We start from the raw sequence: 12,201 nt of genomic DNA, 5'->3' as shown, positions 1-12,201 counted from the left end.
CCACACCTGGATTGTGCAACATTTGCCTTTTTTCTTTTTTTATTCTTCAAGCTCTGTCAAATTAGTTGTTGATCATTGCTAGATAACCATTTGCAGGTCTTGCCAAGTGAAGGGGTGTGAATACTTTCTGAAGGCACTGTATCTTTCCCCTTATTTTTTTCTCATCTGTGAAGTGTGTTGGGACCAATGATGCATCTTTATGGTAGTGAAATGCACTTAAAAAACGGTTTGTTTAGATTTATCATTCAGGTATGTATTGGGCTTCAGACTCTCCTGACACACCCACATCCTTTTGATTGACAAGTGGCTCAGACTCACTTGGATGGTGGTGTTCCCGCCCTCCAGCAGGGCAATGGCCAATAGGATGCTCTCCTGGAAGACGCGGTCACTGGTGGTGTTCATGATGAGGTCTATGACGAGGTCGGAGGCTCCCTCCTTGTCCAGGTGACACTGTACCTCTGACAGGCTCATCTCGCCTCGACTCAGGGCCCCCATACCACCGAGACCTGGAAGGAGGGACAGGGGTCAGAGGTGAAGTGTCAGGAGTGTGATTCTACCTGTTCTCCTGACTCATAGCGATAAGGAGAGGTTTCAAATCTTTATATCTAACATCTTACTTCCAAACTACTCAATCACATGGAACCTCTGGCGAAATAGGAAAGTGCCATCTTCCAGTCAGTTGCCTACATGTGTATTTCATTGTGAAACCTTTACATATTCATTTACAATGTACTTGCATATAGAATTAGAAAGTGAATGCACATTTGCCACATTTCAAATACATACTTTTATTTGATAAGAAAACATCAAGAGGGGTTTTCCTGTGAGAACGTAAAAGAGGGCATACTCTGCTTCTAACACAAGTATTACTGACAACGCCCTTGGCAGCCTTTACCAGCGCCACGCAGGCAGGCAGCCACGCAGGCAGCCACGCAGGCAGGCAGGCAGGCAGGCAGGCAGCCACGCAGGCAGGCAGGCAGCCACGCAGGCAGGCAGCCACGCAGGCAGGCAGCCACGCAGGCAGGCAGCCACGCAGGCAGGCAGCCACGCAGGCAGGCAGCCACGCAGGCAGGCAGCCACGCAGGCAGGCAGCCACGCAGGCAGGCAGCCACGCAGGCAGGCACGCACATATACACACATGTAAACACAGTGCTAAGCAGGCCGGACTCTCGTTTCTGCAACAGGTGCAACCAGGAGGCCGTTTTCACAGGAAGTAGTAGTCTGTCGCCTACCAACAGCCAGAACTGGATCAAACAAGGGAGGGGTGGGTTGACTCGCTATGGTCTGGAGGGCTGCCAGGCAGTGTTTTGGTTCACATGGGAGACATGGTGAACGAGGAACTAGGCTTATTTCTCAACTCATTCCCATAAGAGGCACAGGGGTCTAACAGTACTAGTACACTGTTTGACATGAACATGGCTGAGCAATTAGATATGCTATAACTGGGTAATTTGATGTCACGCTATATTAACAAACAGTACAGCTGACACCATGTTAAATGTGATAACACTACATGTACAACTATATAGAAATACATGACAACACTTCATCTCCATCCTGGTGACTGACTCATAGGCCTATATGTTGACAACACTACATAGAAAACTCAATATTTTGACTTGAAATAGTGAGGTCAGATCAGTCACGCAGTGCTTATTATGAGGAGTTTACAATGTGCTTTGTGTGCTCACAGTTAAAGGGCCAGACAAGACCTAGCCCTCTGTGTGTGTGTGTATATAGTCCTATTGGTTATATAATAGAGAGATAATGAGAAGGCCTGTTTGGGAAACAATATCAATATCCCTATCCACCACCATCCATCACACACAGACTTTCACCTCTCAAAGTTGCATTATCCGCATGATGGTATGTGGGTCTGTGGGAATGTTTGTGTGTGTGTGTCAATACAGAGGAGTATTTTCTTTGGCAGGTGGCAGAGGTCCAGAGTTCAGAATGAGGTCAGAAGAATATGCAACGTTGTCATGTTTGGTTCCTGTGTGCACTAGAAAGAAACTCATGCTTTTTTGACAGTTTAGTTTCAATCCTTTTGTTCATCTGTATCTGGCAAATTACTTCTACAACAGTTTGTGACAACTTACATAAAAGGTACAAAACAAACAGATTCCATTGTATGCGGGATCAGAATTACCTGAGTTAACCTTTTCGTCCAAAACCACGGACAGACAGGGAGAGAGATTGAGAAGAGAACAGACAAGAGAACAGACAGACAGACACAGAGAAGATGACAGAGAGAGCAGACAAACAAAGGAGATGACAGATCAATAAATACTATATATAGATACCATACCAAGCGACAGAGAGGTGCTCTCACCTGATTGGCTCTTGCCGGGTCCTACTGGAACCAGGGTTGTGTTGCTGAAAGCCGTAAGGCTGTCCCTCCGCCCAGCACTCCTACTATGGAAGTTACCATAGTAACGGTTCACCAGAATCTGCCTCAGCGCCTCACCCTTCAGAGAGAGGAAAATGGCGGTGTATTAGTGTGATGATGTAAGAGACTTGAGAGGGAGTCTATCATACAGTGTACATTATGTGCACCATATATCCACCATCACATCAATGAGGCCCACTTGAATTGATTAAAGGGGTTTGAAGAGAGAAGGGACGTGAGGTAAGCTGCCAGGGCCAATCCAAATAAACATTGTGTGCATGAACTGCACTTAAGTAGTATAGTTTTGCAAAGATGAAGACTAGAGTTGAGTTCAGATGCCTAGTTTGGTTTGGTTGGCGTAGGGTTCTGAAAACACCAGGGTTATGGTTTTGATGCCTGCATGGGCCACCTATGTTGCTGTGGATAAAGCATCTGTTAAATGTCTATAGTGTTATTACTCTCCCGACATTCTCATTCACGTATTGAATAAACAACCAAAAACACAGGTGAAGATCAGTCCTCAAACATGTTATATCTCTATCCCTGGTAGAAGTGCGACGGGAATTTGGGTCCTAGCTGTTTTCAGACAGGCCAACAGGGTGGCCAACAGACAGGCCATCCCTCCCACACCATTACCATGGCTCATCCAGAAACCTGTCGGCGTCAGCACCACAGAGAATAGAACCTTATCTGTCACTGGCAGGAGGCAGACGAATGGGCATTCTGTGAAATGAGCTACACAATCACACGTTGAGAGCCAATCATCCAATCACATTCTACAAACATGAGCTCACATCCTTCTCCTCCACTCCTAGGTTCCTTGGAGACAAGTGTGTGGAGGTGGATGGTAACATATGTTGTTTAGGTTGGTTCGGCTGTGCTAGGTAGCATTACCCAGTCAGTGTTGGAGCCACTGAAATACAAGCTTATCTATTCAACACATGGAGACACACTAAGCCAACCATGATTATACTGTACGATGTGAACCAAGTCAGCTAACCACAACTGTAGGGAAAGGGCTGCTGTGGGGTTAGTAAAAACAATCTGTAGAGTTCAGTGACAGGTTGAGGGTTCAGCCTAGGGTGAAAGCCTAACAATCTGTGGTCAGTCTTCATCGTAGAATGAGTGTTGGGGTTTCTGTTAGGGTTAGGTTCAGAATTACCTATCCTCCTCTGAAACTATAGTTTAGGCTTATGGTTCTATTCATGTTAGGGTCCTCCAGTTGTTTAGGTTTTAGTTGGGGTTGAGGATTTATGGTTGTGTTCATGTTACGGTCAGGGTTAGTACCTACCCTCCTCTGGTCGTCCAGTATTTTCTGTGGCTGGTTGAGATCCAGCTGCTGGTGCAGTGAGGTGGGTTAGTACAGCACAGCGGGCCAACAGAAACAAACGCAGGGTTATTCCTCATGCAGCATTTGTATGGCCAACATACAGAGACACATAGTTAATAACTTATTAATAATTTCATTCATTATGGGCGTTAAGGTATAGGGTTGTGCCGTGCCATGCCATTAACAGTGGGTTAGAGCGGGGTGGTGTGAAGGTTAGTGAGGGGCCAAAGCAAAGGGAGGGGTCAGCAGCGGTGAGGATGACTATTAATCAGGAAGTGAAAGGTGAGGGAGAAAATCAACAGTTCATGATATTTAACAACTTATCCAATTTCAATCTGCAAAGTAGGCCACAGTACTACTGTCCAATAAAGACATGCACAAATAAAAAAGTGATCTACGGTTCTCGTCTCTTAAATGGACCCTTGCCCTTTTGGAGAGATGAGCAAACAAACACTGGGCTACACTTGAGGTTTTGCTTTGGATAGGATCGCAGGTCACTTCTGCTATGTGCTACACATAGGGTTGCAAAGAGTTGGAAACTTTCCCGTAAAATTCCAGAATTTTCCCGGAAATTTTCCATGGGAAGTTAAGCCCTGGAATTTGGGGAATTTTGATTAAATTCATCAAAAAAGTTAGCTTATAACAGTGAACCTTTCTTGTGGGATACACATAAGACAATTCTAGGTCTTGTGGCATATTTTGGTTAAACTATCCCCAATGTACAGTGCATTCTTACATCACATGAACAGCTGATTCTCAAGATCTTGCACACTAATGAGATGCTATTGAGCACACACTGCTACACTGTCTGCGCCAAGGACTACATGCTTTCTGGTAAGTTTTGATTACAATACTGGGTGGGGTGAATATATTTTATATGACACACATGATTTTTTGTTAACTAGTAAAATAGTAGCCTACAGCAAAGTGTGTTTAAATCATTTCTACCTTGTTAACAATTTCTGCAAGTTCGTTTTTGCTACCATGTGGGTTTTAGCTCGCTTGACCCTGCTAACTGAGTGTTAATTCACCTGTTTCCATACATGTTTCATTTTAAAACATTTATCTTACAAAGGAGTTGTTTAATATAACTGCTAAACTATTTATGTGTACATGGAATTTTATTTGTTTTTTTTCTAAAAAATGTTCTAATCTTTACAGAAAAATGCCACGGGCACTATCTGATGTGTGGAGACATTTCACTGTAGCTAATGTAAAAGGAAAAGCGGTGTACATTTGCAAATACTGTGCCAAATCATATGTGAAGAATGCAACAAAGATCCAGAATCATCTGGCCAAGTGCATAAAGTTCCCTCAGCGCTCACAACAAGCAACCTCTGACAAAAGTCCCTCTACTTCTATTCGAGGTGAAAAAGATGAATCAGACAGATAGCAACAGCTCATGGTCCTCCTGGAGTCAGTAGTTTTTTTGACTCAAGGGAGGAACATAGTCAGATAAATGCTGATGAATGTCTTTCTTGAGCTGTATATGCAACTGGTTCACCTCTGATGCTCACAGGCAATGTGTATTGGAAGAGATTTCTGAATGTTCTTCGCCCAGCATACACCACTCCCACCAGACATGCTTTATCTACTCATTTGCTGGATGCAAAGTTCAACAGAGTTCAAGTGAAGGTCAAGCAAATCATAGAGAAAGCAGACTGTATTGCAATCATCTCTGATGGGTGGTCGAATGTTCATGGGCAAGGAATAATTAACTACATCATCTCCACCACTCAACCAGTATTCTAGAAGAGCCCAGACACAAGGGACAACAGACATACCAGTCTCTACATTGCAGATGAGATGAAGGCAGCCATCAATGACCTTGGACCACAGAAGGTACTTGCACTGGCGACAGACAATGCTGTGAACATGAAGGCTGCTTGGTCTCAAGTGGAGGAATCCTACCCTCACATCACACCCATTGGCTGTGCTGCTCATGCATTGAATCTGCTCCTCAAGGACATCATGGCACTGAAAACATTTACATGTACATTTAAGTCATTTAGCAGACGCTCTTATCCAGAGCGACTTACAAATTGGTGCATTCACCTTATGATATCCAGTGGAACAACCACTTTACAATAGTGCATCTAAATCTTTTAGGGGGGGGGGGGTTAGAAGGATTACTTTATCCTATCCCAGAAAACAATGGATACACTCTACAAGAGAGTCAAGGAAATGGTTAGGTATGTGAAGGATCATCAAGTTATAGCAGCTCTTGGCAGTCTGGCGAAGTACACTTCCAAGCAAGGGCTTTGGGATGGAGATGCAATATGGCAGTCGTGCCAACATATCTCATCAGCCACCTGGTGGAAGGGACTTTGTGGATCTGAGGCTCTTTCCCCTGTTGCCTCCATCATCCTCCAACTCCCATCAACATCAGCCACCTCAGAGCGCAACTGGTCCTTGTTTGGGAACACACACACCAAAGCATGCAACAGGCTGACCAATACAAGGGTTGAAAAATTGGTGGCCATCCGGGCAAATCTGAGGCTTTTTGAGCCTGACAACAAGCCATCCTCAACAAGGTTGGAAAGTGACAGTGAAGATGAGGCCTCAGAGTCTGATGTTCAAGACGTGGACATTGAGGAGGTCCAGGGAGAAGACATGGAAGCCTGAGTGGAAGCCAACCCTACGCTTTAGTTTCTAGACTATCATTTTACAGATGTATGTTGAAAATTTTTTTGGGAGATGCGATGGATCATTGAGGATCATTCAATATTCCCTTTTTGTTCAGTGAAATCATCCCATGTGAAGAGTCAACTCATTTAATTAAAGTTCAATTCGTAACTAAATAGTATTTTTTTGAATTTCTATTGTAAGGATTTAATAATTTGCAATTATGTCTCCTTAAGATAAGGTAAAAGGTTTATGTTTCTGTCTCCATATGACATGGTAAATATATCCAATGCAACAAACATCTAGATTTAATTGGCATTATTATTAATTTGCATATCTTCCCATTAATTCCCATATATTCCCATTAATTCCCATATATTCCCACGGAAAGTTTCCACCTCTGAATATTCCCCAAAATGTGCAACCCTAGCTACACGTGAATCATCCAAATACAGTATCTACATTCGTAATTCCTGGTAGCTAGCTACAACTGCTTGGAGTAGGACCAGGCTCCCATGAAATCATGTTCATTACATAAGAAGCAGAAACACTAGAAGGGGAGTGAAGGGAGGTGTGGATGGGGGAGGGAGAGAGGGGGTTAACATAATGTTGCTCAAGAGGGAACCAGGACACTGAACTAGTGACACACAGGAGCTTAGAGTCCATATGTCACCAAAACAACACAGAGAGAGAATAACACAACAAAACACAACACTGGGGCTCTGCCAGCACAACCATGGGTCCCCCTGAAACAAGGTCAGACAGCTCTGCCAGCACAACCATGGGTCCCCCTGAAACAAGGTCAGACAGCTCTGCCAGCACAACCATGGGTCCCCCTGAAACAAGGTCAGACAGCTCTGCCAGCACAACCATGGGTCCCCCTGAAACAAGGTCAGACAGCTCTGCCAGCACAACCATGGGTCCCCCTGAAACAAGGTCAGACAGCTCTGCCAGCACAACCATGGGTCCCCCTGAAACAAGGTCAGACAGCTCTGCCAGCACAACCATGGGTCCCCCTGAAACAAGCTCAGACAGGACAACACAGGGGCTCTGCCATAACCAGGGGGCTGTAGGTGTGTAGAGGGGTTGTTCTATCCTTGGGGGTAATGAAAATCCCCCAAAGTCCCCACAAAGATAGTAAATCAAGGAAAATTATCCCTCGTGGGGACATTTCTCACATCCCCATGAGGACAAAGGCTATTTTAAGCATAGGGGTTAGGTTTATGGTTACAATTCGGGTTAGGGTTTCTGTTATTGTGTCCCAGTAGAGAAGCAGCGGCAGGTTAGAGGTTGTCCTACTGCAGGTCAGTCAAACAGTCAGAAGTGGCTACACCATCCTCCCCCACCATGACCACATCAAAACCAGACAGCCACCGTTACACAGCCTGCTGATCAGAGCAGATCTGCTCCCTCTCCACACCGCCCACGGGCCGACCACAGTGACCGCACAGCAACTCCTCATGCTCACCACATCCTCTCCAACAACCGTTCCACCGAGTTGGAATCTCCCCGCGGCAAGCCCCTGCTGTCGGTCTCTGACATCTCCAGCTTCCCCATTAGAGGAAACACACACGTACAGTTTTACGTGTACACACACACGCGCACGGACAAGTACACACACATGCCGAATGCAAAAACATCCCCTTTTTTTGGGGGGGGGGGGGGGGGGGTGCACGTCCATGTGTTTGTGTTTTAGCAGGCGGAGGGAGACAGAGTCATGTTTAGTTTCGTTGTGACTGAAATGGATCCTGGGGTTTACCGCTTGGCTGCTCACTGTGTCCAAACACCATAAAGACATCAAGGGAACCTAATTAAAATAGTCTGTTGCCCTCTCTGTCATTTTCACTGCAACTGACCTGCTTTTCTCAAACCTGTACCACCCAATCTGGAGCCAAGGTGGGTTCCAGCCAAGTGAGTGTCAACTCTCTTTTGGTAACAATTGGCTGGTCCGGAACTACCTTCGTACTTGGTTAACCATGGGGACCTATTTAGTAAGGTGAAATAATAATTCAGAACGTGGCAGATGGATATGTAATGTATAGAGCTGATACAATTCCCTATTCTACATGAGTATCAGATCTGCTGTACACCATTTGTATTTGACTGTTCTGTGATGATAGACCCTTCTGAACAAAGCCCAGGTCCCTCTAAGTGATTTACCTTCCTCTTTAAATCCTGGGCCCAGGTGTTAAAGGAAGACTTTAAAACCTGGCAATCTGCAGTGGAGCCAACTCTACTACCTTACATAACAAACTGAGTGAGGCAACACAGGCCCCAGCTCAGCCGGAGGATGTATGTGAATGTGCGTGTACTCTGCAGTCACGGCCTCACCTATCAGTTACCAAGCTAAGGTTGGTCCATACGGTACATTATGAAATACCTCATTCAACCGTCAATCACTTAAGTGTACACCCGTGGTTTCCTATCCTGGTTCTGGGGAACCCAGTCAACCCACAGGGTTCTAGCCTAACACTGACAAACATCATTCGCCTTCCCCTAACCAACATCAATCAATATTGAAGCCTTTGATGTGTTGAATCGAGATACAGGTAACTGCCAAAATAAAGGAAACTCGAACATAAAGTGTCTTTATAGGGTGTTGGGCCACAACGAGAGGCAGGAACAGCTTCAATGCGCCTTGGCATAGATTCTACAAGTGTCTGGAACTCTATTGGAGGGATGCGACACCATTCTTCAACAAGAAATTCCATCATTTGGTGTTTTGTTGATGGTGGTAGAAAACAGTGTCTCATGCACTGCTCCAGAATCTCCCATTAGCATTCAATTGGGTTGAGATCTGGTAACAGACACACAGACACCCTTTTAACCCGGTTTCAAAGTCACTGAGATCTCTTCTTCTAGCCATGGTAGCCAAATTAATGGGCAACTGGGCATCTTTAGACATGACAATAAGCATGATAGGATGGTAATTGCTCAGGAACTCAGGAAACACACCTGTGTGGAAGCACCTGCTTTCAATATGCTTTGTATCCCTCATTTACTCAAGTGTTTTCTTTATTTTGGCAGTTATCTGTAGTTAGTGCTGGGCTGGAACAAAACTGATCACCCCTGTTAGTTGGAACAGAATTGAAGAGTACTACAAACATATTTGAGAGCAGCGCATAAAGTAACAAACCATACATGTTCATGAGCATTAAGTGTGACCTACATTTCAACCCACACACATTCTCCTGCTCTGCCTCAGTGGAGCTGAGGAGATCCACTTTCACAGGAGTAAAGGAGAGGCGCCACAAGCACTTTTTTCTATTGTGTTATTGACTGTATGTTTGTTTATTCCATGTGTAACTCTGTGTTGTTGTTTGTGTCCCACTGCTTTGCTTTATCTTGGCAAGGTCACAGTTGTAAATGAGAACTTGTTCTCAACTAGCCTACCTGGTTAAACAAAGGTGAAATAAAATACATTTAAAAAAAAGCCCAGATCACCTCCAACACACTACAACACTAACACGCCACAGAAACAACACTAACACGCCACAGAAACAACACTAACACGCCACAGAAACAACACTAACACGCCACAGAAACAACACTAACACGCCACAGAAACAACACTAACACGCCACAGAAACAACACTAACACGCCACAGAAACTACACTAACACGCCACAGAAACAACACTATCACGCCACAGAAACAACACTAACACGCCACAGAAACAACACTAACACGCCACAGAAACAACACTAACACGCCACAGAAACAACACTAACACGCCACAGAAACAACACTAACACGCCACAGAAACAACACTAACACGCCACAGAAACAACACTAACACGCCACAGAAACAACACTAACAACTCCACTTAGACTACAGACACAGTGTGAGTCTGCAGGACTGTATGTGTGAGAGAGGAAAAGAGAAAAGGGGAAAGAGAAAATGGAGAGAGAGAAAGGTGGGATGTTTTGAATGACATTTGAAAGGAGCTAAGAGATGGAAGGAAAAAGGAAGGAGAGAGAGGAGGAATCCGGGAGAAAGAGGGAGAAACGTTGGCTAGAGAAGGTAGAGTGGGCGAGGTTGTCTGGCTTGCTTTCCTCCATACCGCCTTGTTATTACATCAGAGATGGCGGCAAGGAGGGAGGGAGGGGCACTTAACAGGTGTGGATAGGGAAGGCTGTAGATAGCTATACTGTATACCCCCCACCCCGACCCTGTACCCCCCTATAGCCTCCGACCCTGCACCCCCCTATAGCCTCCGACCCTGCACCCCCTATAGCCTCCGACCCTGCACCCCCCTATAGCCTCCGACCCTGCACCCCCCTATAGCCTCCGACCCTGCACCCCCCTATAGCCTCCGACCCTGCACCCCCCTATAGCCTCCGACCCTGCACCCCCCTATAGCCTCCGACCCTGCACCCCCTATAGCCTCCGACCCTGCACCCCCTATAGCCTCCGACCCTGCACCCCCTATAGCCTCCGACCCTGCACCCCCCTATAGCCTCCGACCCTGCACCCCCCTATAGCCTCCGACCCTGCACCCCCTATAGCCTCCGACCCTGCACCCCCTATAGCCTCCGACCCTGCACCCCCCTATAGCCTCCGACCCTGCACCCCCCTATAGCCTCCGACCCTGCACCCCCTATATGCCCCTCCTGCAAAGGCAAAGCCAGTGTCTCTGGGACAACAACTCCTCCGTACTTTTATTGGCTATTACTTCTGAAGGTCACACATCAGTGGAGGGAGGGGAGAGAGGTAGAGAGAGAGAGAGAGACGCAGGCTGGGTTCCAGGGAAAGGGGCAGGCTGGTTTCCAGGGAGAGGTAGGCAGAGAGAGAGGTATAGAGAGAGATGTAGGCTGGGTTCCAGGGAGAGGGAGGCAGGGAGAGATGTATAGAGAGATGCAGGCTGGGTTCCAAGGAGAGGGAGAGAGGCAGGGAGAGGTATGGAGAGAGATGCAGGCTGGGTTCCAGGGAGAGAGAGTCAGGGTGAGGTATAGAGAGAGGCAGGCTGGGTTCCAGGGAAAGAGAGAGAGGCATAGAGAGAGGCAGGCTGGGTTCCAGGGAGAGAGGCAGGGAGAGGTATGGAAAGAGATGCAGGCTGGGTTCCAGGGAGAGAGAGGCAGGGAGAGGTATAGAGAGATGCAGGCTGGGTTCCAGTGAGAGGGAGGCAGGGAGAAGTATAGAGAGAGGCAGGCTGAGTTCCAGGGAAAGGGAGAGAGGCAGGGAGAGGTATAGAGAGAGGCAGGCTGAGTTCCAGGAAAAATAAAAAAAGACGGCCCGGTCGTTATGTAACCATCGCCCCAGCGCTGGCAGCGGCCCAGGAATCATGCAACTTGCAGGCAGGGAAAACTAGGACACAGCCGCACACACAGCCGCACACACACACACACCTTCCTAGATATACCGTCACAGTGCCCCCTACTGACACCCTGGGGAAAGCCCAGACCTCACGCAGAATGAGGAAGACACTGAAAAGGTAGAGAATGGAGAGAAAGGAAAACTTAAAATCAGGAAATTGCGAAAAGAAGGTAAATAAATGGCACACATATGAGAAGCCAACATTACTGGTCCAAAATTCATGTTATAGGTCAAACAGACAGTATCAGAAGTTATATTACACTCTCCTCTTATGACAGCAGGTAGCCAAGCGCTTAGAGCGTTGGGCCAGTACCCGAAAGGTTGCTGGTTCAAATACCTGAGTAGTCAAGGTGAAACATCTGTTGATTTGTGTCCTTGAACAAGGCACTGAACTCTAATTTGCTCCAGGAGCGCCGTACTACTATGGCTGATCCTGTAAAACAACATTTCACTGCACAGTTCTTCCTGAATAGGAAATACTCCTGGTCCTGCTGCAGTATCATTGACTAAAGCTCCTCCTGAAAGCTCCCTTCATCCTTC

General features: G+C 46.4%; 1 protein-coding gene across 6 annotated transcripts in view; it reads right to left on the bottom strand.

Moving 5' to 3' along the window:
• The window catches only part of LOC115150503 (inositol 1,4,5-trisphosphate receptor type 1), a 169,048-nt gene that overhangs the window by 56,637 nt on the left and 100,210 nt on the right, over positions 1-12,201 (bottom strand). For 3 of the 6 annotated variants that reach the window (XM_029693870.1, XM_029693872.1, XM_029693875.1), the window contains 3 exons: positions 3,681-3,728; positions 2,333-2,468; positions 319-506 (listed from right to left, as the gene is read on the bottom strand). In XM_029693870.1, coding sequence (XP_029549730.1) covers positions 319-506; positions 2,333-2,468; positions 3,681-3,728 — 372 coding nt within the window. The remainder of the gene's footprint in view (positions 1-318; positions 507-2,332; positions 2,469-3,680; positions 3,729-12,201) is intronic. The other 3 variants (XM_029693873.1, XM_029693874.1, XM_029693871.1) reach the window with 2 other exon arrangements.

Source organism: Salmo trutta, chromosome 16 (genome assembly GCF_901001165.1).
Source record: "Salmo trutta chromosome 16, fSalTru1.1, whole genome shotgun sequence".
Classification (NCBI taxonomy): Eukaryota; Metazoa; Chordata; class Actinopteri; order Salmoniformes; family Salmonidae; genus Salmo; species Salmo trutta.
This window is presented reverse-complemented; position numbering and strand designations above follow the sequence as displayed.